The 23,645-nt window shown below is 41.3% G+C and overlaps 1 protein-coding gene across 1 annotated transcript; it reads right to left on the minus strand.

The window, feature by feature from the left end:
* Positions 1–14,884: 14,884 nt before the first annotated feature.
* akap1a (A kinase (PRKA) anchor protein 1a) lies at positions 14,885–21,244 on the minus strand. Its single transcript, XM_060909597.1, has 10 exons — positions 20,239–21,244; positions 20,005–20,105; positions 19,784–19,910; positions 19,551–19,675; positions 18,806–18,983; positions 18,420–18,570; positions 18,259–18,326; positions 17,945–18,018; positions 17,662–17,721; positions 14,885–14,947 (listed from the first exon to the last, which is right to left on the minus strand). Exons 1-10 carry the CDS (start codon positions 21,242–21,244, stop codon positions 14,885–14,887), a joined length of 1,953 nt encoding a protein of 650 aa, XP_060765580.1.
* Positions 21,245–23,645: the final 2,401 nt, after the last annotated feature.

A 23,645-nucleotide genomic window follows, 5' to 3' on the forward strand; every position in this document is an offset into this window, starting at 1 on the left:
CCCAGCTTTTGAAGCGTGACCATCGAACAATCAAGCGCTTCATTCAAAATAGTCAACAGGGTCGCAAGAAGCGCGTTGAAAAAAAAAGGCGCAAACTAACTGCCCGTGAACTGAGGAAAGTCAAGCGTGAAGCTGCCAAGATGCCACTCGCCACCAGTTTTGCCATATTTCAGAGCTGCAACATCACTGGAGTGTCAAAAAGCACAAGGTGTGCAATACTCAGGGACACGGCCAAGGTAACAAAGGCTGAAAAACGACCACCACTGAACAAGACACACAAGATGAAACGTCAAGACTGGGCCAAGAAGTATCACAAGACTGATTTTTCTAAGGTCTTATGGACAGATGAAATGAGAGTGAGTCTTGATGGGCCAGATGGATGGGCTCGTGGCTGGATCAGCAAAGGGCAGAGAGCTCCAGTCCGACTCAGACGCCAGCAAGGTGGAGGTGGGGTACTGGTATGGGCTGGTATCATCAAAGATGAGCTTGTGGGACCTTTTCGGGTTGAGGATGGCGTCAAGCTCAACTCCCAGTCCTATTGTCAGTTTTTGGAAGACACCTTCTTCAAGCAGTGGTACAGGAAGAAGTCAGCATCCTTGAAGAAAAACATGATTTTCATGCAGGACAATGCTCCATCACACGCATCCAAGTACTCCACAGCATGGCTGGCCAGAAAGGGTCTAAAGGAAGAAAGATTAATGACGTGGCCTCCTTGTTCACCTGATCTGAACCCCATAGAAAACCTGTGGTCCCTCATCAAATGTGAGATCTACAAGGAGGGGAAACAGTACACATCTCTGAACAGTGTCTGGGAGGCTGTGGTTGCTGCTGCACGCAATGTTGATCGCAAACAGATCAAAACACTGACCGAATCCATGGATGGCAGGCTTTTGAGTGTCCTTGTAAAGAAAGGCGGCTATATTAGTCACTGATTTGTTTTTTTTTTGTTTTTGAATGCCAGCAATGTATATTAGTGAATGTTGAGTTGTTATATTGGTTTCCCTGGTGAAAATAAATGAGTGAAATGGGTATATGTTTGTTTTTTGTTAAGTTGCCTAATAATTATGCACAGTTATAGTCACCTGCACACACAGATATCCTCCTAAGATAGCTAAAACTAAGAAAGCCCTACTCCAACTTCCAAAAATACTCAGCTTTGATATTTATGAGTCTTTTGGGTTCATCAAGAACATAGTTGTTTTTCAATAATAAAACTAATCCTCAAAAATACAACTTGCCTAATAATTCTGCACTCCCTGTATATACACTCACTCACTCACTCACTCACACACAGGGACATCCCCATATACACATTATTCCTGACTGTTAATTTTGGTTTTTCACTGAAGAGATATTCTTAAATGGGTGAGAACATTTCAGTTCTAAAATGAATCGATTATTAGCCGATTGTCTGGTGGTTACTCACACGTTAAGCAAATAGCGGACGGTATCTGACTTTAGCTCTTACGTTTACAAGACTACAGGCTCTCGGGCCGTGTCTGTATCCACGATGCCTCTGCTAGCGTGAGCAATATTCATATAAACCTTACACGAGTTTTAATACAGTCAGTTGTTATACACCAAAATAATAGACTATTTCACTTGACTGTTGCTACTTGCACATTTTTTTTTTTTTAAATATTGGATGGCATTTTGGACCATCTTTTCCGGCGCTCATCTCTGATGCATAAAACAGCTCCATACAAGGTTATCACACAATCACTATTACATTCCAGCTAACCAGTTTCTCATCCTGCCTAGTCACACTCAACACTGTTTATACTGTCCCCGATATATGCTTAGTATTTGAGTCGAAAGGGGTTTGCGTTTGAACAGGGAACAATTAGACGTCACCATTTAAACAGGCTAAAGCTCAGTAAAGTAAATACAGAGTAGCGGTAACTGAATATCCTTAGTGGAAGTGTCTTTTTAGCCATTATTTTAATGTTACACTAACCAATTCAGATCATTATTATTATTATTGCACGTTGTCTACTTCTTGTCCATTTCTGTTGGTCTATACCAGTCACTAAACCGAGTCCAGTCTCAAGTCCCCAGTGTTCAAGTCCGAGTTGAGTCCACTACTGATCCGAGTTGAGTCCGAGAACAAGACTCCATCCGCACCATCTGACGGTGGCTGTTGCTGCCTTTATGTGAAAGCGTCTCTGCTACTGTGTCGGACTAACGTTACTGCTCGACTGCCCCATTTTAGTTAACAGGCTACAGATAAAAAGCTTGTTCATCTCTCAGCAAGCCCCGCCCACTATCAACAGGGTAAATAACATGAGAGAGGGTTAACACTAGCTAGTTCATCGCTCAGCAAGGCCCGCTATCAACAGAGCAATGAACACAGCGTGTCACTTCCTTCTCTGGGTGGAGTCTTACCAAATGCCGACTGAAGTTCGAGGTTGTTCCCGTCGTCTCCTCGATAGTTCTTCTACATATGGAACACATAGCAGTGCATTTTTTCCCACTGCACGAGAAGTGTGTATAAGCAAAGCGGGCAATCCTAGGGGCGTCTCTCCAGGCATTTTAGCGCCATTAATGTTAGTTTGCTCCTGAATATGACGTATGAACAGGTGAATGTGCATTCTCTGTCAGCTAGGCGGAGTATTCTGTCAGGAATGGGTTGGGAAACGGATGCAAGTGCAGAAGATAGTTTATTATTAAGAAAAGTGAAAACAGGCAAACAATCCAAACTGGTGAGCACAAATCGAGAAACGTTGAAACAGGCAATAGGATGAGTGAGGCACAAACAGATTATCAAAGGCTAGGCAGAAAACAAACACAAGAAATAGAAAATCAAAGATCGGGAAACCAAGAGAAGCAAGCAGGAACTAAGGCTCGGTAATGTGTCCACAACGCAATACTTCGTGATCCATGAGTGTTTTCCAAGTCCTTATATAGGTGCGATGATTGTGCCTTAATCCTGTGTAGGTGCGAGTCGTTTATGGCATGCGTGCTGTCTGGAGCATGCTCGAGAGTCAGTCTGATACATGCGCCAGGGCGCGCAGGTGTGACATTCTCTTGCACGAAATTAGTATAAAAATTAATGTAGATATAAATATCTTATGCCAAATTATTATGGCATGTTACAAAAAAATTCGAGTCCTTGTCTCCAATTTACGAGTCCGAGTCATCAGTGCTCAAGTCCAAGTCAAGTCACGAGTCCTGGACTCGAGTGTTACAAGCTTGGTCTATACTATTTAAAGGGCAACATGAGAAATATTTCCACCCCGAATTTCACTCCTACCCCTCGCTAAAAGTTCCTCTGAGAACTTTTAACACGCATTTAAACTCCTGTCTTTTAACCAAGAATCTTTTTTCAAACTATTTTTCACAGGTATTCTCAGAAGCTTTATACATACCAGCCCTGATTTTACCTCACTAAATTCCCACTGAACCTACAGCTGATCCAGATGTCTTTGCAGAACTTGAGCCTGGAATCAAGGCTAAGCTCTCATTGACCATTGTCCCTTCAGCCACAGCACCTTGGCACTTGAAGGGCTTATGGGATGTAAAAATCTCCGCTTTTTCCATCTCAAATCCATCCCTCTCATCACCATGTTTATATCCCATCTCTTTGGCAAAGCCATCATTCTTATCACGGGGATTGCATTCCCGTTGCCTGTGAACAATCACAGGTTCTATTATTATGGAGGCAATTCTTCAAGGTACGGGTGGCTGAAACCGAGCACCCACACAAGTGCTTTTTCCACTCAATACGAAAAGAGGTTAGGTAAATAATAAGAGGCACAGGCAAGGTCACTGCTTTCAAATGACAGCAACGCTGATCTCCAATATCTCTTTTGTTAGCCAGAAAGCAAAGAGAGAGAGAGAAAAAAAAAAATGCAGGGAGGGGAAAACGGTGTGGCTTCCCTCGAGGGCAAAAATGTCACAAAAGCTCCTTTCGTTTAACCCCTTGGCTTTGTGTAAGCTTTCGTTCAAATGCCCTTTCTTTAGATTAGGTGTGGGATGCTGACCTGGGGAATAAATAAGATCGTTACTAGCAGTGAATCACTCCAGGAAAAAAATTAACTCGAGGCAGGAAACGATAAGAAGAATGAACAAGAATTTCCATAATATTGCTAATCAAACCAATATACTTCAAGTGGACATGTAAGGCAATGCCACTAAAACACAAATGCCCATATCTGTATCCAGACTTAAAATGGGTGTGGTATAAACAGTTCTTTTTGTTTGTTTTAAACACTAAAGGAAAAAATAGGGCTGCTTGAAAGTAATTTTTCATGAACACAGCATATAAAAAAAAATAAAATTATAGTGAATTCCCTGTAAAATTTTAATTTAAAAATGAACAATGACCCCCCCCCCAAAAAAAAAGTGCAACAAACAAGTTAATATCGTTTAAAATAATTAAATTTCCTTTGGAAGCCACTGCAGGGATATCCTATACCTACAAACCGCACATTTTAAAAAAAAAAAGAAAATGGCCAAAAGTATGTGAACATATGTGGTTCTTCCTCTCAAACTGTTGCCATAAAATTGGAAGCACAAGTGTCGAGAACGTCACTGTACACCAGACCTGGGCATTTTACGGCCCGCGGGCCGCATCCGGCCCTTTGGTTCATTCTGACCGGCCCGCGTAAGGTTAATTAGAAATTTCAAAATAAACGTATTTTCTAATTTTACCTCATGCATGAACTGAATGTGCATTGCTTTTATTTTGAAGTTGTGTTCAATAAAAACGCAATGCGCGCCACATGAACATGACATGAAATCCCACGAAACCTAATCCTGCGATAACTACTTCCGTAATTTGTCCAGACCAACCACAAACTTGTACGTCATCCTTCAAACAGTCCAGCCAATCACATAGTGTGATGTCACCAGCAGGCGCCGGAGCCCGAGCCGATCTGTAGATCTGATTCCTACACCGAATCGACTGATGATCATCTGTCAGCTGTGCTTCGCATCTCCACCTCAGACATTCAACCTGACTTTGATGCACTCGTTAAAGACCAACAGAGACTAGATTTCTCTCACTGAACAAATAAATTGAAAAACACCAAATGAGGTGATTAGACTAGAAATGTGGGCATCATTATTATAATATGATGTAACTTGCTTGATATTTGGAGTAGAAAGACAATATTGTGATGTCTTTATTGTGTTTTGGGGTGAATGTGACTGAAAAAAAAAAAGGTACAAACGTTCACATTTTGTTAACCATTGCTTTGGGAAATTTGATTGAATAAATGACATTTTTTGTAAGGCAACCTCGTTTTTTCCATACTCTTACCAGTCTTAGCAGCTTGTAAAAACAATGATATTTATTGCTTTATATAAAGAAACACAATTAATATTATGCAGAATTTAGTTCAGCCTTTTGGTCCGGCCCTCCACAAAATTTTCGGTTTCTCATGTGGCCCCATGGAAAAAATAATTGCCCACCCCTGCTGTACACTGTACCATTACAATTTCCTTTCACTGGAACCAAGAGGCCCAAACCTGTTCCAGCATGACAAATGTCCCTCTGCACAAAGTGAGCTCCATGAAGACACAGTGCATCATAGCTGGAATGCAAGAACTTGAGTGTCCTGCACAAAGCCCTGACCTCAACCCCACTGAACATCTTTGGAATGGACTGGAGCACTAATTGCTTGACTGATCATGTTCACTAATGCTCTTGTGGCTGAATGAACACAAATCCCCACAGCTATGCCCCAAAATCTAAAGAAGAGTTGGGACTAAATCTTGAATGGGATACTCAAACACACATGGGTTCAACGGTCAGGTGTCCACAAACATTTGGCTACACAGTGTACAAAATGGCAGGTATGATGATTTTTTTTTTCGGAATGAAACTGAGCTTGTAACTTTATTAAATTTTTGCTGTCTATAACACATACAATTCCTGCAATCCCTCCAGATAGCACCATCCAATTATACACAGCAGCACTCTGCATTATTCCATGCACTGAAAAAGAAAAATGAACGTGCAAAATGCACAGGAACTGCTCTGCTCCACAATGCCCTCTGGTAAATATCAGTAATATATTTCAGTGTTGATGCAGTGCTGCCATTATTCAGGATCTGGTACTATTTTTCCCCCCCACGAATAAAATAAAGCCATAGAGGGTGAGCTGTGGCTTTTAACAGCTCTGATTAGGTTCGACCATTCGCTGTAGCAGAACACCCATCACCATCCATTATTGAGAGAGAGAGGGAGAAATTTCCTGTTACATGAACTGTGCACATGTTGAGATCAGTCAGCTTACAAAACATGCCCTTGCTGCGCTCCCACAATGCACTGCTGAAGAGATGCACTGCAAGAGATCCACTGAGCCATCCATCCTGACCATCCGGATGCCACAGGTAATATTGTTCCTTGTTTATCATATCGCCAGCACAATGAGAGGCATCATCACTCTTATACAGGCCAGACAAAAGCGGACAGTGAAGGTCGGCAGTAGGGGCAGCGAGGCACACAAGATACTGTCAGTGCACATCTAAAGTGAGGAATCACACACAGGCAAAAAGGATCCTGTATACTCAAGACATTGCAGGATAAAGGAGCGAGGTATGGCTGTCTGTCCTGATCAGCAAAGTGACTCACATTCGTGCTTGTTTACTGGCCTGGAGTTTTGCTTAGGGTTTATTCTTGGAGCTTACTGCCTTGGAGAACCTCCAGGAGACAAAGGTCAATCCTTAACCTCCTACAACGTCTGAGGAACTAGAACTTCATACAGCTACACAAGTCCTCCATTTATCTCAGAGAGAATGCATGGCGTTTGAGTGGTTTATTGACTATAAAACTAAAATATTTAGCAAAAATTGTAAGGCTTGAAGGACAGGCTTGGCTACTAATTTCGCATTTAAGCCTGCAGCTCCATCTACAGGATACAAGAAATTATTAAATTTATCCTAGAATTAAAATTTAAAAAATACCTTTAAAGGAAAAGACAGAGTGGAAAATGTGACAAATGGCAACATGGTTTAGGCCTATTTGTCTTTATTTGAAATTCCTGACCTTTAAAGTAACCTTCAGAATTATTGGAACCTAATAATGCAGTAAAATCAATATGAGAAGAAGAAGAAGAAAAAAAACCTGCCTAAAATTAGGGATACATCTGGCATTCAAAAATATTGGGACATGAGAGTTTATTTTATTTTATTTTTAAATAAGACAATCTTTTAAACATAAGCACCTGTTTTGTACAACTCTGACAATTTATTTGCATTTATTTAAAATATTTTAGCCCCTTCATAACTTTGAGAGAGGAAATACTTATGACAGGATCGATTTTTATTAACTTGAAGTTTTGAACGTTTGGAAAGTTTGAAAAACGCTGTGTGTTAAGACTTGGATATACAAAAACCCAAACTCCCGGTCTCTTGAAAGGTGATGATAATTCTGAACTTGACTGCATTTCGAAAGCCTAGCTGTGCTTGCATATCTGTCTCCTTTGAAATACCAGCAACTGAGTAGGTTTGGAAATTGAAAAGGACCAACATCACTGAGAAACTGGGTCACAAACCAATCCGACAAGCTGAGTACACCCAGGAAGTGTAGCTGATCAACATGATGGAGAGAGTGCAGTGCTTAGGGAGCGTGATGACTCCACTTTGCTGTGCTGTGCAGAGCCCATAAATCAACCTCTGCCACAGAAATTAAGCAGCAGACACACTGTCCCAGAACAGACAAAACAAAAAGGCAGGATGAGGAAGAGGAGTCAACCACACGGCTGCTCGCTCGCTCAGTAGATACGGTCATACAAGATGGAAAAGATGCAGCTCTCAGCCAGAGAAGGATCCATTTCAAACAGGAAAAGGTGACTAAACATGAGAAGAATCAGTTAAGAGAGTTATATTAATAAATAAATAAATAAATAAAACCCACTTCTGTTCAAAAGGCTGAAGTCAATCCGCAAATCACCATTTGGAAACAAATTATGATCCACTTAATAACTGGTTCAGTCTGCGAAAACTCACTGGGCTGCATGAACAATTTTACTCTCTTGGCTTTCTGTTATGAATGGCTGTGGCTTTAGTGGGATTCAAAAACACGCGATTTCCCAGTGACAGGGTTTGTTGGTTTTTTTTAAATCTAGCTTTGGCTAGCTGACTACAAAAATCGTGTGGTGTAAGAAGCCACTTTCACATACAAGCAGTCAGTCTGCCTAAAGTTGCCTAAAACCTTGCTAGCTGAGTGCCCTTTCTTCACACAGAATCCCACATCAAGATTTATTCAAACTGGTAGGCAGCTACATGGCATAACAAAACCAATACAAACCCAACCTACTGAGATTGTACTGAAGTACTTGTCAAAATATCCGCGATGCTCTTGCACCACATTCAGAATGAAATCTTTACTTGGCATTGAAATACATGCAAAAGAGAAACATTTCTGTTCAGGAAAGCCCGTTTTCCTATCTTTCCCATCGTATTACTGCACTGGAAGAATCCAAAATAATGTGAAATCATTTGAATCTGTGCAGACAGACAATCATACCACAGCACTGAGACGCTGTTCTAATAGAAACGTTACCAGAACAAAGTCTGGAATAACAATGTTAAAAATCAGGCAGGTGGATTCTAAAGACAGCAAGCAGGTGATGGAGGTGAGCAAGAAGTGAACTGAAAGAACAGAGAAAAAATACCAAGCCTGGGTTCCTTACTGGAATGAAGTCAAAGAATTAAATGCCTCATGTTTATGAGTCAATGCCTGAAAATCATTCTGTTTCTTTAGAGAGCGATGTCTCAGCAGTGACCTGTCTGTAATTTGGACATATACACAGTAAACAGAGTAAAATGAGAAAAGCAATACTTCACTCTGTGTGCCAAAGACTAAATATACTAGACTCGCATCCAACAATCTGTTCATACAGAGCAGAGCTGCTGATCGAGAAGCAATGAAGCAAAGAAAATGGAGCCAAGACTGAAAGAAAATTGGCTGCCTTGACAAAAAGGGTGAGGGGGGGGGAAATAAACACAACAACTGACCAGAAAGTACCAAATCAACACAAACAAAATGTCACAGCTGCTCTAGACAAGAAAATGACTTGTCCAGTCTTTAATGACTGCAGTTCTTCAAGTGCCAAGTGCTAAAAGCGTTAAAAAGCCCAGGTCTAGTTCAACAATAAGATCATGGTGAGAAAGCCAAAGCACCTTGCTATAGAGTTTAAATCCAGTGAAAGTAATGGCTTCAAGCCAAGTGTGAAGTTTATTGAACAGTAACAGGAAAAAAGTCGACCTGCTGAGACAAAGCATTTTGACCTCAAACATCAGTGTTACTTATCTGTTCTGTTCATTCCCGTAACCATGCTGACATAGGTCACTCATCTCTCATGTCTTTTCTCTGGGCTTAGATTGCTTGGTGGCGCCCATCTCCTCTCCGAGCATATTCACACCTACGGTCAATTTAGAGCCACCAGTTAACCTAACCTGCATGCCTTTGGACTGTGGGGGGAAACCGGAGCACCCGGAGGAAACCCACACAGACAAGGGGAGAACATGCAGACTCCACACAGAAAGGCCCTCGTTGGCTGCTGGGCTCGAACCCAGGACCTTCTTGCTGTGAGGCGACAGTGCTAACCACTACACCACCGTGCCGCCAGTGTTACTTATAGAGCTTGTTTTATTTAATAAATGAACTACCTGGATCGGAGTACTTTGAATTCACATATTTTTATAATGCTGAAAGCCATTATCAGAGAAATATAGCTCCTATTGAGTAGGCTGTACAGTATTTACCAGGATACTGTGTTTAGAGTCTCTTCTTCTGAAGAAGCATCATTGTGGCTACTACCTCACAGAGGCAGAGGCACGATGTCATCGTGTTGTAAGAATGAGTGTAACAATAGCGCGTTGTGCATGTGCATAAGCATTACAATCACCAGAACGGCGAATCGTGATCTCGCAAGACGAACAGTTGGTCTCGCACTATCAAAAGGTGCACAAGAACGAGTGGGGAAGCCACTATATCATGGTGTTGTAAGAATGAATGTAACAATAGCGAAACTTCATAACCAATCAGCACTTATCTTGATCAACTTCGGAACCAATCAGAACCAGAAACGAAACAAGAGAAACCTCGTTATAATTGCGTAGTATTGGAAGATAATCAGCAGATAAAAATATAAACGAAATTCAGCTCGTGGTTCGCCAAGGCTATGGATTCGATATCAACTAAGTGGTGTTTATTTTAAGAAAATCAAAAGGTAAATTATCACAGCTTTTGTTTGATCCTTCTGAAAGGTCAAATGAAAGGTTTTGTAAGGGTTTTTTTTTTTAGCTTTTTGGCAGATATTTACACTAAGAATTCCAGCCATTCAACAAAAACCCGAGAAAGCAGCGAAGACAACATTGGAATCTTTTGAGCAATCCACTCGGTTTGCAATTACAAAAGTCCCATGTGGGAATAAATCAGCTCCTTCGTGAAAACTAAGAGTAAATGTTAGAAGTCTAATTGGTCAAACTTCTGTTATTCGCTTTAATTTTTTTTATTTTAGAGTCTTTACACTACACTTGTGACACAAAACGTGCTCATTAGTACTAAATAATGCTTCGAAGACAATTCATGAACAAGTGCTTTCTTACTATTTTGAAAATAGATCTAGCTCGCAGCACTGTATTTTGGACAAAACACAGTAAACAAAATTGGTAACCAAAATAGTCCAAGCCCTGATGCTGCTCACAGCTTGGTGACGCTTGCAAGAGATGAGGTGAGGAGAATTAATAACATGTATATATGCTATATTTACTGTATGGACATGGGATCAAACAAATTTATTTATAAGCAGTAGCCACATGTACCCATAGGATACCTTTTTTTTTTTAGAAGCCAAGAAGCCTTTGTCACACGTGCACTCAAGCACAGACTTAGCAGAACCTTTATTTTTAAATAAATGTCTGAGTGGACAGTGTGGACAGTATCTCCACCCTTGATTCTTGTATGTTGAATAAATGGGAATTTTAAAAAGTATATTTTTGAGAGTTAAAATCGACCGCAAAGTTGTCATTCGAGCGGTCCTGCTGAGCCAGCCAGCTCTGAGTGCGTGACGTCACAGCAGGAACCGGTTTTAAGGCCGAGGCCTTTGACAGCTCTAGACCAAAGTCATATAAATAAAAACTGATGGTGAAAGTAAGAAATGTTGTTACCGACTTGCTCAACTAAGACTGATTTGACTTCATTGATTGTGGGTTGACTCTCATTAAAACAGGATGGGTGTTATAACTTATGCAACACGTATGCACGTATGCACGCATTTTCACTGATAAAACGTAAAAGGCTAATTAAATAATCAGATGAACTGAGACAATCACATTCTGAAGCAAATTAAATAATCTTATACCGCTAACTTAAACACACAATACAAGTTACATGTATTAATCTAAATGCAGGTAAACAACAAGTGTTTTTGTTGTTTTATAACCAAATGAGTCGGCGCTTACCCGTCTGTGTTCTCGCTTTTGGAAGGCCGACCTTGTGGCCGATTGTTCTGAAACAATCTGACTTTCAGTTGCTCATTCAGTTTTCCGTTCATTCACTTCTTCCACGTAAGGGCGAAATGGCAGCAATATCCAGTGAAGAAATCAGACGGCTGGTCCACTCATTCTCCATATGGAGTACTCCGCCATTACTGCTCGGCTCAGGCAATTACTAAAACCCGGGACGGAACGTCACCGGTTTTAGCAACAACCGCGGGGAAGTCACTGACAACCCTTGGCTCATGCTCCAGGAGAACTGGTGCAACTGAACTTTCCTTTTAAAAAAGCGAAATAAAATAAATGCTTTCCTTGTAGTTTCATTTAACTGTTGGTACTGCACCCTCTTTCAGTACAGGCTTATAGCCAACGCTCCTGCTCCTCAACAGATCAGAGGTCTCGTATGAGTCTTTAGTAAAATGTGCAGAGCAGAGGAGAGACCACTTCGTAGGCGCCCAATGTGCCCGTGAACTTCTCACAAAACGCGTCCAAATCTTTGCAGTTTGAACATTCTTGGGCCATGAATGCAACGTAAATCCATCTTCTGTCATGTTGCTGGCACATCTACGTGGCACGGCGATAAATTAGCTCAAAATGGAGGATCGGAGTTGCAGTCAGCTCTGTGTTTTAGTATAGCGGAAATGGCAATGAGACCGATAGACTTCCTGCTGTGACGTTACAGACGTCAACGTCATTCACTCAGACCGCCACGTATATGAATCACTTTGATCATAAAAATTACTATATTAGATTTATTGTTAACCCTTAAAACTATTCCTGTGCCATTCTTGAGGTCTCAAGGCGTTTATAAACGAAAGAGGCGCCATGGCTCTGCGTATACGCTTTAAGCACACAGTGAAACTTAACTTCTGCATTTAACCCATCTGAAGCAGTGAACACACATAAGTGAGCGATGAGCACACACACATAACCAGAGCAGTGGGCAGCTATGCTACAGTGCCTGGGGAGCAGTTGGGGGTTAGATGCCTTGCTCAAGGGCACTTCAGCCCAACCTCAGGCCAAGGCTGCCCCATGTTAACCTAACCACGTCTTTGAACTGTGGGGGAAACTGGAGCACCCGGAGGAAACCCAAGGAGACACGGGGAGAACATGCAAACTCCACACAGAAAGGCCCCTGGGCTGGAACCCAGAACCTTCTTGCTGCAAGGCGACAGCGCTAACCACTACACCACCCAAACGTTGCAAAGTGTGCATGATGTGTGTTTATGTAAAATATTTTTGAAGATAATCTTAAAACTGGCAACAAGGGCCAACAACATATAGGAGCACCTGATATGAAAGGGTGTGGTTGCACACTGAATGACTGCAGGATAAAAGCGTCTTACCTGGGTCACTGCACATCTTTTGATGTTCGAACTACAGTCTTGTTGAGATGTCCTTTTAAATGGGTGCTTCTTAAAAGCCTCCTTTTCCAAGATCAAGGATTACAGCACATGTTCCTTGCAGATATCAGTCTACAGACAAACAAACAAAATGGACACTAAGCATTGACAAAGACCTGAACTATTTTAATTCTTAGAAAGTCCTTGTAAAGTGAAACTTAGACATAGTTCCAAGTTATGTATGTGGGAGTCTGGGGAAGATCCTTGGTAAAATTTGGACGTATTCAACAATAATATTGTTTGAAAAAGAAAGGGGGGGGCCAACACTTCTGGTATTTTAAAAATCAGATTACTCCCAAAAGTGAAAAAAGATGACATTTAAAAATCTCAATCTGACTCACTGTCTAAAAAAAGTGCCATTTATTAATTTGATTTGCATTTCATATGAAATCGTAAAAAAAATAATTTAGCCAGCTTTTATTCATAACCTCCAGATTGACAAGCTGTCATCAGCCCTGCCCATCCAGCAGTCATTTCATAATTTTTCCATATAAAATGGCAGATAATTAAGCAAATTTATTTACGTCATTTAAAAAAAAAAGTACGAGTCCTTACTATTTCAGATGCTATCTTTATATTACCTCTGAAAAATATCTTAACCTGTTTAAATATCCTGAGAGGAGAACGGGCTATAGTGAGCAATCAGACCGCCCACTTCTAGATTTGCAAATTTACTCATGAAAAAGGAACGTGTTGGTGACACGTTAATAAAAACAATTCTCAAGAATTATACATTCACCAAGGGAAATTAGTTCGCAGCATCAGCCACATCCACCTCATCACCTGAGGTAGAAGTCAGACTTTTAAACAATGCCAGCTCTTCACTCGACTGATCTCAGTTCAGGCAAAGATCAGTGGAGAAATAAGTGCCGTTTTATTTCAATCCTGTCTAGATGTATAAGCCAAGATTCACATCTTTTTATAAAGGTCACTCAAAACTTTGCCCACAGTGCATCATCACGACGTGAGGAGTCATATCCGCGTTTCTACGGCGCATCTACGGCTCTCCAACAACTCAATCGAGTTGGATATCCACGAAACCGCCCAGTTTAAACGTCAACATGTCAAAGCATATTAGCGGCAGAAAAACCCAATTTGGGCCAAAACAAAATTTCCATTTTGTCTTTTCGCCCAATTTTAGCCAGAGTGAAATCCAATGGGTTCCCCCACATCCCTTTAGTACATCCCCAGGAAAATATATGAACAGGTAGGGGACAAAACAAGTACCCCAACAGTTTAAACTGTAACACCAAAAATTATCTATAATTTATTCATGTTTTAAACTGCATTCAAAAACTCCATTTTAAAAAAGACACAAAAGCAGGAAAGGAGGGTGGCGGACCCTTCAGCACAAGATGTTACTGATGGGATTGAAATACAGCAGCACACTAAGAGGGTTTGTTTATTTTTTATTTAATTCAATGGTGTGAAGACAGTAATTCCCCACATTGAGTGCCTTTCTTTAGAAAGATGTTTTTCTTTAGGCTGTGCTTTAGCCTAGCAGCATGAAGCCAATAGGCTCACATTACATTCACATCCTACTTAAGATTCCCCATTTTTGAAACACGGGGGGGTGCAGCAAGAGACAAAAAAAAAAAAAAAAAGTGACAGAGTAATAAAGCAGCAATAACAGACAATTAGTATATACACTATACATCCAGTCCAACCCAAATAACGGAGTGAGATGTACCTCAAATATATTAAAAAAAAAAAAAAAAAATTACAAAACTGATCAGAAAAATGTTTTAAATATCTTCGTTTACATGTACAGAAGTCATAAAATGTGTACAATGTACTATAATCTGACTGCAAACTTCTCTGCAGTCAGGCTGATCTCCCTCCCACCCCACCCCCTTTTTTTTTTTTAGTATATAAACTTTATTCCCCCCAAGGAAGTTAAACTTCAAATGCAACAAAAAAAAAAAAGGTTTTTACACAATACAAGAAAACATTGCTGTGCGCGCACCAAGGCCCATGTGAGCAAAGACAATCTGGAGAAGAGGTGAAGTAGATGTGCACAGGCTTCACCATCAGTGGCTGTCCAACCACGAGCAAAGCCCACGCTCCACCAGTACTCCATTCACCGAAATCATCTACATCAGCACATAGGAGACATACCATCTTCCTGGTTACTGGACACCAAGTAAGAATGCAACATGTACCACCATGTAAAAAAAAAAAAAAAGCCAACTATTTTGTGTAGTTGAACGTTTAAAGTTTTGGGGCCAGCGTCTTGAAGAACCAGAATTACCTTTTCAGCCGTACATTAAGCCACACCTCACAAAATTACACACACTAACAGAAAACTGCCTTTTGACATTTAAAATTTTGATTAAATAAAGTGTCCATAGAAAAAGTGACTGATTATTTGTTCACAACATTAGCAGGGTTCCTGCTGGCGCTTGTCATTGATGAACATACTCCATCAGATGAAGAGAAAGTTACTAGCAGTCGTCACAGTGACGAACGCATCCGTCATCTTTATCATAAGCTCTCTTTTATAGAAATCCTTCCATTTGCTGAAATCCAACCCCAGTGAAGAGACGATGGGAAGCCAGAGCGTAAACAATGAGCACGTGCTTGTGACCAATTAAAAAAAATAAATAACCCGACTACACATAACGATCAATCAGGTGCCAAGTTTTTAACCAAATCGCAGTGCGTCTTAACCAGCCTCGTGTGGTAATTATCTCTGCATGAACCAAACAATGGCACAGTCCAAGCTGGTGAAGGTTTTTTTGGACAAGCTTCTTCAAGTACTGATGATTCAAGGGCCGAAACAATCATGAAGGAGGCACACTCAGAGCCCTTACCATCCCCAAGCACATCCGACAGTGGATTTATTTATTTTTTTTAATAAATAAGATAGAAAAAGTGAAAGTGCTGTCAGCTGGCAAGTGACTGAAGGAAGCTATGTTTTGGGGGGCGTGGCATGTTGAGTCCCCGTGGCGAATGCATGATGAAAAACGCAGTGTCATTCTGTCTTCGGTTCGTAATTTGACGGGAAATTCAAACTTCACTGTTGGTTGTCCCAAGATTCTTCTCGACTCTGTTCGACTAAATAGGAGTTTTGTGTTGAAGTAAAGGCTAAAGAGAGAGAGTCCTAATACCTCTTTTGAATAATTTCATGCTAAAGTAACCTCAACCTAAAAGGCTTATTTTTAGCTTGATGGTGCACAAGGTGCGCAAAAATTAAGACCATTAGAGGCTGGAGTGGAGCCTAGATTTTACATGTAATACAGAGACCTGTATAAATATTTGAGCTGTGCCAGTTTGGTTGGGATAAACCTGTGTTAAATCCACTTCATGTCAGTAACTAAGAAAGAAGCAAAGTGAATACTTCTTTGACTTGATTTTTCAAGGAAAAAAGTGGAGGATATTTTCAGAACCCAGGCAGGACATTGCATTAGGTCCAGTGCAGAACTAAAACAAGAAAACTTCAAGAAAATGTTTGACAGTTGCTCATTAGTTAGATTTGAAATAGCAGAATGTCTTTAAAAATAATTCCCTCCAGAGACCATTCCTTACATTTGGGGATGGATCAGTACGTTTTCATGCACAGTAATATTCCACAATTTTTCCAAATAGAACAATATTTAGAATTTGATACAGGTCATGTAAGCAGCACATTCCATTTGGATATTCTGAATTTAGCTTCAAGACATGAAGGATATGCCGATATTATTCTGGTTTCAGGACCATTCTTTGGACATGCATACGTGTCTCAACTGCGGTTTTTACAGCAGTCTCGTCTGTTTATGGTCCGTTCTGTGTTGTACACTAACTAGACTGGGGTAGAGATGCAGTTGCAGGTAAATGGGATGATCAATTCATGTTCATTCACCTTGTAAAACAGCCTAGTCGGAATATCATCCTTTATGGAATAAGGCCAAAAACAGGAATCTCATGCATGTAAACATACACTACGTTCAGACTGCAACCTGAAACGACCCATATCCGATTTGTTGTGAAATCCGATTTTTTTGTTAGGCCGTTCACATTACCAATTATATGAGACTTGTATGCGATCTCCAATATGAACGGAAAACGACCCAAAAGTGTCCCGCATGCACAAAAAAAAAAAAAAAAAAGCGCACTCTTCAAGTTTGCAAGTAAAGCATGGAGATGAGGCGAGACCTGGCGATGTGCTTTTTGTGGCGGCGGCGGAACTCGCACAATAATCTGATTAATGTGGGCAGCAGACTAATGAGACCGAAGGTGTCAAATTACTGGAAATTTCCAGAACAATCTTATAATACAGGATGATTTAACATCCAGGTCCCTACCAAATCCATCATTAGCTTGATCAATTCTACAAAAGTCTATTTAAATTCTGAAAACTGTACAAATGTTGTTGTTTTCCACCAAAGAGGCGGGATTAGCCAACACAGAATAGTGACAGTTGTCTCTTGTTGATGACGTGTAGGTCGTATGAATGCGACCTGTCCGGTCAGACTGCAGTTGCATGTGAAAATAACGGATATGCATCGGAATTAGGACCACATATCCAAGCGGCCTGGGTCGCATGTGAAAAAAAATCAGATCTGTGTCGTTCAGATTGTCAATAACAAATCGGATACAGGTCGCATACAGCCAAAAAAAAAAAATCGGATATGGGTCGTTTCAGGGTGCAGTCTGAACGTAGTCACAGTGACCGATATGGATCTCAGTCCGATACCATGCTCATTTACACGTCCTCAAAAAACCCCTGATACCATGTGCCTCCTGACTGGTTCATTTCATATCTGTATCAGCATCAACGATATTGATGCACCCCTATTGAAAAAAAAAAGGGATCAATACAAACCTCTTCCCCTGTCTGTCGCCACATGTGCACTAAGGGCAGTCCATTTTGACTACCAGTCACCTAAGAACAGAAACACACTTATTGTATATAAATGATTAGGCAGCACACAGCTGCCACATACAATGCTGAGCAGTAGCTTTAAACAAAACTCCTCCTAAAGCATACTGATCATATCCAATATGGATCACAATGAGAAGCAAGTAAAAAACACTAGTGGTGCTTCATCCTTTTGAAAAGAAGATCAAAAAAGGAAGCAGAACTGCTCATTTTATCAGTTTCTCACCTTCATGATTAAAGGAATCCCTCGTGTCAATTCCTCAAGAGCCTCTTTGGCTTCAAATGAAAACTTCCCCTTTCCTGAAGAATCAAAGGGACAGCATTCAGAGAGTTTGTGGCTGGTTATGGAGTACACACAATTTAAGCACAGAATTTGAATAATACAAGTTAAACTTATTCTGGCCCGAACACTCATTTCATTCTGAAGTGACAAGATGCTGGAAGGGAACTTCCTCTACTCAACAATTCCACCCTGAATGAGTGAGTGAGTGAGTGAGGGGAAAATAGAAAAATATTTAGACTTTACCATTACTTACATACCAGGCAAAGGTGCAATGTTTTCTAACACAACTTCAGACGCTTGGAAAGGCAACGTCACAAAATCGGATCTGTGAAAACAAGCGATATTTTTAGGTCTCCTCAATCCCATCACAGGCTGTAAAAACAAGCCTGGGGGGGGGGGGGGGGGGGGGGGGGACAACCTGATCTGCTTCAGAGACGCAAGGTTAACAGTCACGTAACCTCCATAGTCCACGTATCTGATCTGTACCATATTGGAGTCTTTGTAATGCTGAATAACCTGAGCTCTCCACCAGGCACCGTCTAGAGACAGAGCCGCGCATAACACTCCTGCTGTGAGAAAGACACAAACAACATTATTCAAAGGCTGAGAATTTACATATTTGCATGCGTGTGTTTGTGTGGGACAAATGAACATAAATGACACAGAAGATCCAAAAATACAGTTGTGGTAAAACAGGCTGTGTAAAACACAAACTGAAGGTGAGAAAAACAAAAAAGGGCAGGATAAACAGAGCCCTGAAGGCAGTACATGTGTGGTTGGAGAGAGCTTGATGGCATGGTGTACCTTCTACAGGAGTGGGCAAGCTGGGGCATCCTGAGTGAGAGTAGCAGAACGTCATCTGCTCTGTGAGACTGTGCAGGCCATAATAGGTGGCATGTGTGTGCTGCTGAACAAATAGGTAGTTTGCTGCCTCCACCCGTGGTACAATGACCTCCACAGTTCTGTCCTGAGGGAGCAGCAGCTAGATGCAAGCATGTACACACACACAATGCCTGATCACATTCACAAAACCACATTTATTTGCTATGCCTGGTTGAATGTGAAAGGCATCTTCGAAACCAGGGATGGTCCATTTAAGATACATTAAAATAAATTTTTTTTGGGGGGTGGGGGAGCTTAGAACTGGAATGCTGATTGTTTTCAGATTTATTTTTGGGGATAAAAGAGAAAAAAAAAAGTGATCTGAAGTTTGTTTTGTATCACACACTAAAACAAACCCACACACATTTACTCCCAGGACTAGGGGTCAAATCAAACAAGATACGATGATTTTAGTTTATGCTTCCATTTTCACAACAGCAGTGAAAGGTACATGTGACTCATAGTAAGCAGAATGACAAGAGTCAATAATAAATTTAAGGGGGGGGGGGGGGGGGAGAAATCACCTTGCATAAATTACCCCATGAAACAAAACCTGATGTCACCCTTCCAGAATCAATCAAGGTCTTTAATTTAAAAGCAGCTGTTCCATGATCCATTTTTTTTTTACACTATTGATGGATGCAAAAAATAGCAGCCGCTTACTTACCCAGGAAGTCATGGGTAGAGACGGGACTGCAGCAGGTTGTAAACTGCTTATGCGGTTGCTCAAATCCAAATCTTTGAACTTTTTTCTGATTAGCACCAGAGCTTTTTCCACTTGCACCTCTGTCCCTGAATGGAACAACCTAGAATAAGAAGTGTAGGGCTGCCTCCTAGGGAGCACTGAGTGCCATTACACTTGGAGAAAAGGGTGGTCATTATTGAGAAGCACTCACTCACCCTCTATATGACAGATCTGAAACTCGTATGTGTATGGAAGAGTAGATACGTAGATCTTTGCACCAGAACTTTGCTTCAGGGAGGAAATGTGCATCCCTTTCTTTCCAATTAATCGCCCAACAAGGTGCTGCCACATACACACACACTACATTATTAAAAGCACTAGGAATACATCACTTTCCCAATATCTAGAAGTACTTCAGCTCTCATTCAACACTCACTGCTGGCACCTCTATGTTCCACAGAGTGTGGGGCAAATTCCTCAAATGCGTGGCTCTTTTGCTGATGTTCTCCCCATTCACACACTGTACTCCATTCGCACCTGTACAAAAAGCAGTCATTTTAGGCATCTTACCCCAAAACCTATGAGGTCATTCTTACAAACGCATCTATCCGCTTGCAAAGCAAAAACAAGGGAAACGTTTTTTTCCTGAGTTGTACATTACTAGACCAACCTTTTGAAGCATCTGCCTTTTGTCTTGAGAGTTTTCCATTTTTTCGCACTAAGGCATGGGGAATTTCAGAAGATCCTGAAACACTGGAAGAGTTTTTCTCCACAGCTTGAGACTTGCTCGAAGCCTTCTCTGCTTCTACCCCATCCGCTGAATCCTTTCCTGCTGGGAATGATGAAGGGGGGTCACTCGGCTTGTGTGCTGAAGAGACACTTTCCTTCACCGTCTTAGTCAGAGCACCAAGATCTTTCTTAGTGACCGCTAAACTGTTATTCTCATCGATTTCTTTTTGAAGTTGCACTTGGCTTTGTGGAGTCACCTTCAGTTCCGCATGACCTTTTCTTTTTAAAATGCCACCACCAACTGCTGTGATCTCTTCTGTAGCACCGTCAATGACCTCGATGACCAGGCCATTAGCTTCATTCAGGCTTGGGCCTCCTTCACTTTGATTTTCAGACACAGTAGTGGCTCCATGTTCTTTGGGGCACACAATCCCTGTTGGCTGCTGCACAAAAGACTCCGTCTCAACCACTTTCAAGTCCGAGTGACCTTTAAAGGCGTCTTCCTCTTTTTCCGTCTCCGTTTCTGGCTTCTCGGCCAGAATCAGAGGCACTTGAGCTCTAGAAACCTCCCCTTCCGGTTCAGGGCGAACTCCTTTTCGAAGTCGTACAATTGGAGTAGAGGTGAGGATAGTGGCTTGTGAGGTATCCAGGGTAGTGCTAAGCGGAGAGCAGTTACGGTCAAGATTTTGATCACCCTCTTGTTTTTCCTGAGGCTGAAAATGGCACTGTGTTTTTACATTCTGTGCTGCCAGCGTATTTCCATTGACAGCAGCTTCCTGCACCGCAACATTATCCACCATACTTTGCTTTCTAGCAGCAGAGGGGACCAACAACTCTTCCTTAGCCCTCTCACATAGGTTCCTCGTCTTCCTAAAGGTGTACCAACACCAGCTGAGCAGAGCAAGTGCTGACAGAGGTACAAGAGGCCTGAGAGGTGACTGCAGCATTTTCACTGGCACCACTTTAGCCTGGCAGGACCACAGGCAGAAAAGAAAATAACTGGGTGACTCAGCCAGTACAACCAAAAGCATGATATGAAAATCCCCTGAATATTCATTCTACATGATACGTTACAGTTTCACTGAATAAATGCTATTAAACTGTAGAAATGTTCCATTAGATCAATATATTTGATTACTGAAATTAACATTGACCTAAAATACTAAGATGGTTCATACTTCGGCTCCCAAATCACTTTTTTTTTTTTTTAATGTAAACCAAAAACCCTTTTCACCAGAAACTGTTCAAAAATGGTGTCTACTTTCTAAAAAACAAAACATTATGTTTTTCATTGTTATAAGTCTGCTTAAATAATTGTTAAGTCAGCAAGGGATAAACTTAATTGCTTAACTTTCATTTATCCTGACAACACTGCCTATACAAATAATACAAAAAAAAAAAAAGCCACAGTCAAACGAACCGACTCATAAGATTCGGCTCAATGTTCACCTTACCTAAAAAGAGCCGAATCCAAGAGTCGACTCAGTCATTCACGAGTGAAATCATAAGTACATTATAAAAAGCTTGACGGAACAAAAATAAATTTTATATTTTAATATCATTAAATTTAATACAAGTACAATGTGTTTTATTTTATATTTACAGGTCATCTATCAGATTTCATTAAAAAAAAAAAGACAGCTCAAAAAAAAAAAAAAAAAATCACCTGTGGCCACAAAACCCCTCACCGTTAGCATGTTAGCTTGAAACTTAAAACAACAATATTGTACCGAAATATTTAAACTTATTGCAAACTCACCGTAACCTGCTTGAAAAACGAACCTTATTTTTGTACAACACACAAATTAAAAACAATTTTAACACTAAACGCGGAAATTTTTACCTTAAAACCCCGAGCTGACAGTCAACACTTACTGAGCCGGGTTTTGCCTGAAGCCGCACGTGCCACTAATAACGGTCATTATTAGACCAGTGATGCTGAATGACAAATCGATTCACGCGCCCTATATAGGTGCACTAGGAATAGTATAAATGACAGGCTTCTACTCCCTATATAGTGCACTAGATGTCCAACAGGGAGCTGTTTGATATTCTGCCTGTCTCAGCTAAAAGAAGTGGCCTGTTTTAATGGAGTCCAGTATTCTCTCTAATGAATTTTCATAACTGTTGTATGTAGAAATAAATCCAAATCATGTTTGGGGTCTAAATTCATATTTTTAGTTCAGGTTTGAAACCCAACAAGTAGTGAAAACCTCTGACCACATCATGAGACACCAAATTATTTCAAATGACACAGATTATGTGATTTCTGACAGTATTTGACTCTCATTGTATTCTCATGAAACAATAAAATACAACAGTGGACTAGCTTTCTGTTTCACCAAGTTGTTTACATGCTTATGGAGGATGTATTATGCAAATGTAAGATCTGTGGAGGGTGGCACGGTGGTGTAGTGGTTAGCGCTGTCGCTTCACAGCAAGAAGGTCCGGGTTCGAGCCCCGTGGCCGGCGAGGGCCTTTCTGTGCGGAGTTTGCATGTTCTCCCCGTGTCCGCGTGGGTTTCCTCCGGGTGCTCCGGTTTCCCCCACAGTCCAAAGACATGCAGGTTAGGTTAACTGGTGACTCTAAATTGACCGTAGGTGTGAATGTGAGTGTGAATGGTTGTCTGTGTCTATGTGTCAGCCCTGTGATGACCTGGCGACTTGTCCAGGGTGTACCCCGCCTTTCGCCCGTAGTCAGCTGGGATAGGCTCCAGCTTGCCTGCGACCCTGTAGAACAGGATAAAGCGGCTACAGATAATGAGATGAGATGAGATGAGAAGATCTGTGGGAATTTAATTCCCCCCCCCCAAAAAAAAAAATCAGTTTCACAGTTGTATAGCAGGGTGGTACGGTGTTGTAGTGGTTAGCGCTGTCGCCTCACAGCAAGAAGGTCCTGGGTTCGAGCCCCGTGGCCGGCGAGGGCCTTTCTGTGTGGAGTTTGCATGTTCTCCCCGTGTCCGCGTGGGTTTCCTCCGGGTGCTCCGGTTTCCCCCACAGTCCAAAGACATGCAGGTTAGGTTAACTGGTGACTCTAAATTGAGCGTAGGTGTGAATGTGAGTGTGAATGGTTGTCTGTGTCTATGTGTCAGCCCTGCGATGACCTGGCGACTTGACCAGGGTGTACCCCGCCTTTCGCCCGTAGTCAGCTGGGATAGGCTCCAGCTTGCCTGCGACCCTGTAGAACAGGATAAAGCGGCTAGAGATAATGAGATGAGATGTATAGCACGTGTATCCTGTTGAACTAAACTGGGATGGGTTTCCCAAAAGCCTCTTAACCCTAAGAGCATCTTAACTAGGAGAGTGCATGTTGCACGATCTACCATTTGACAATTATCTTTGTGCTGCG

Source organism: Neoarius graeffei, chromosome 25 (assembly GCF_027579695.1).
Source record: "Neoarius graeffei isolate fNeoGra1 chromosome 25, fNeoGra1.pri, whole genome shotgun sequence".
NCBI classification, from domain to species: domain Eukaryota; kingdom Metazoa; phylum Chordata; class Actinopteri; order Siluriformes; family Ariidae; genus Neoarius; species Neoarius graeffei.

Excerpts from the sequence above, each read along its gene's own strand:
- akap1a (XM_060909597.1), bottom strand. The coding sequence starts at position 21,244 with ATGCTGCAGTCACCTCTCAGGCCTCTTGTACCTCTGTCAGCACTTGCT. Across the intron at positions 19,676-19,783 it reads TCAGATCTGTCATATAGAGG|GGACAGAGGTGCAAGTGGAA; the intron begins GTGAGTGAGTGC and ends TGTTCCATTCAG. Across the intron at positions 17,722-17,944 it reads GGATTCCTTTAATCATGAAG|GTGACTGGTAGTCAAAATGG; the intron begins GTGAGAAACTGA and ends TTCTGTTCTTAG.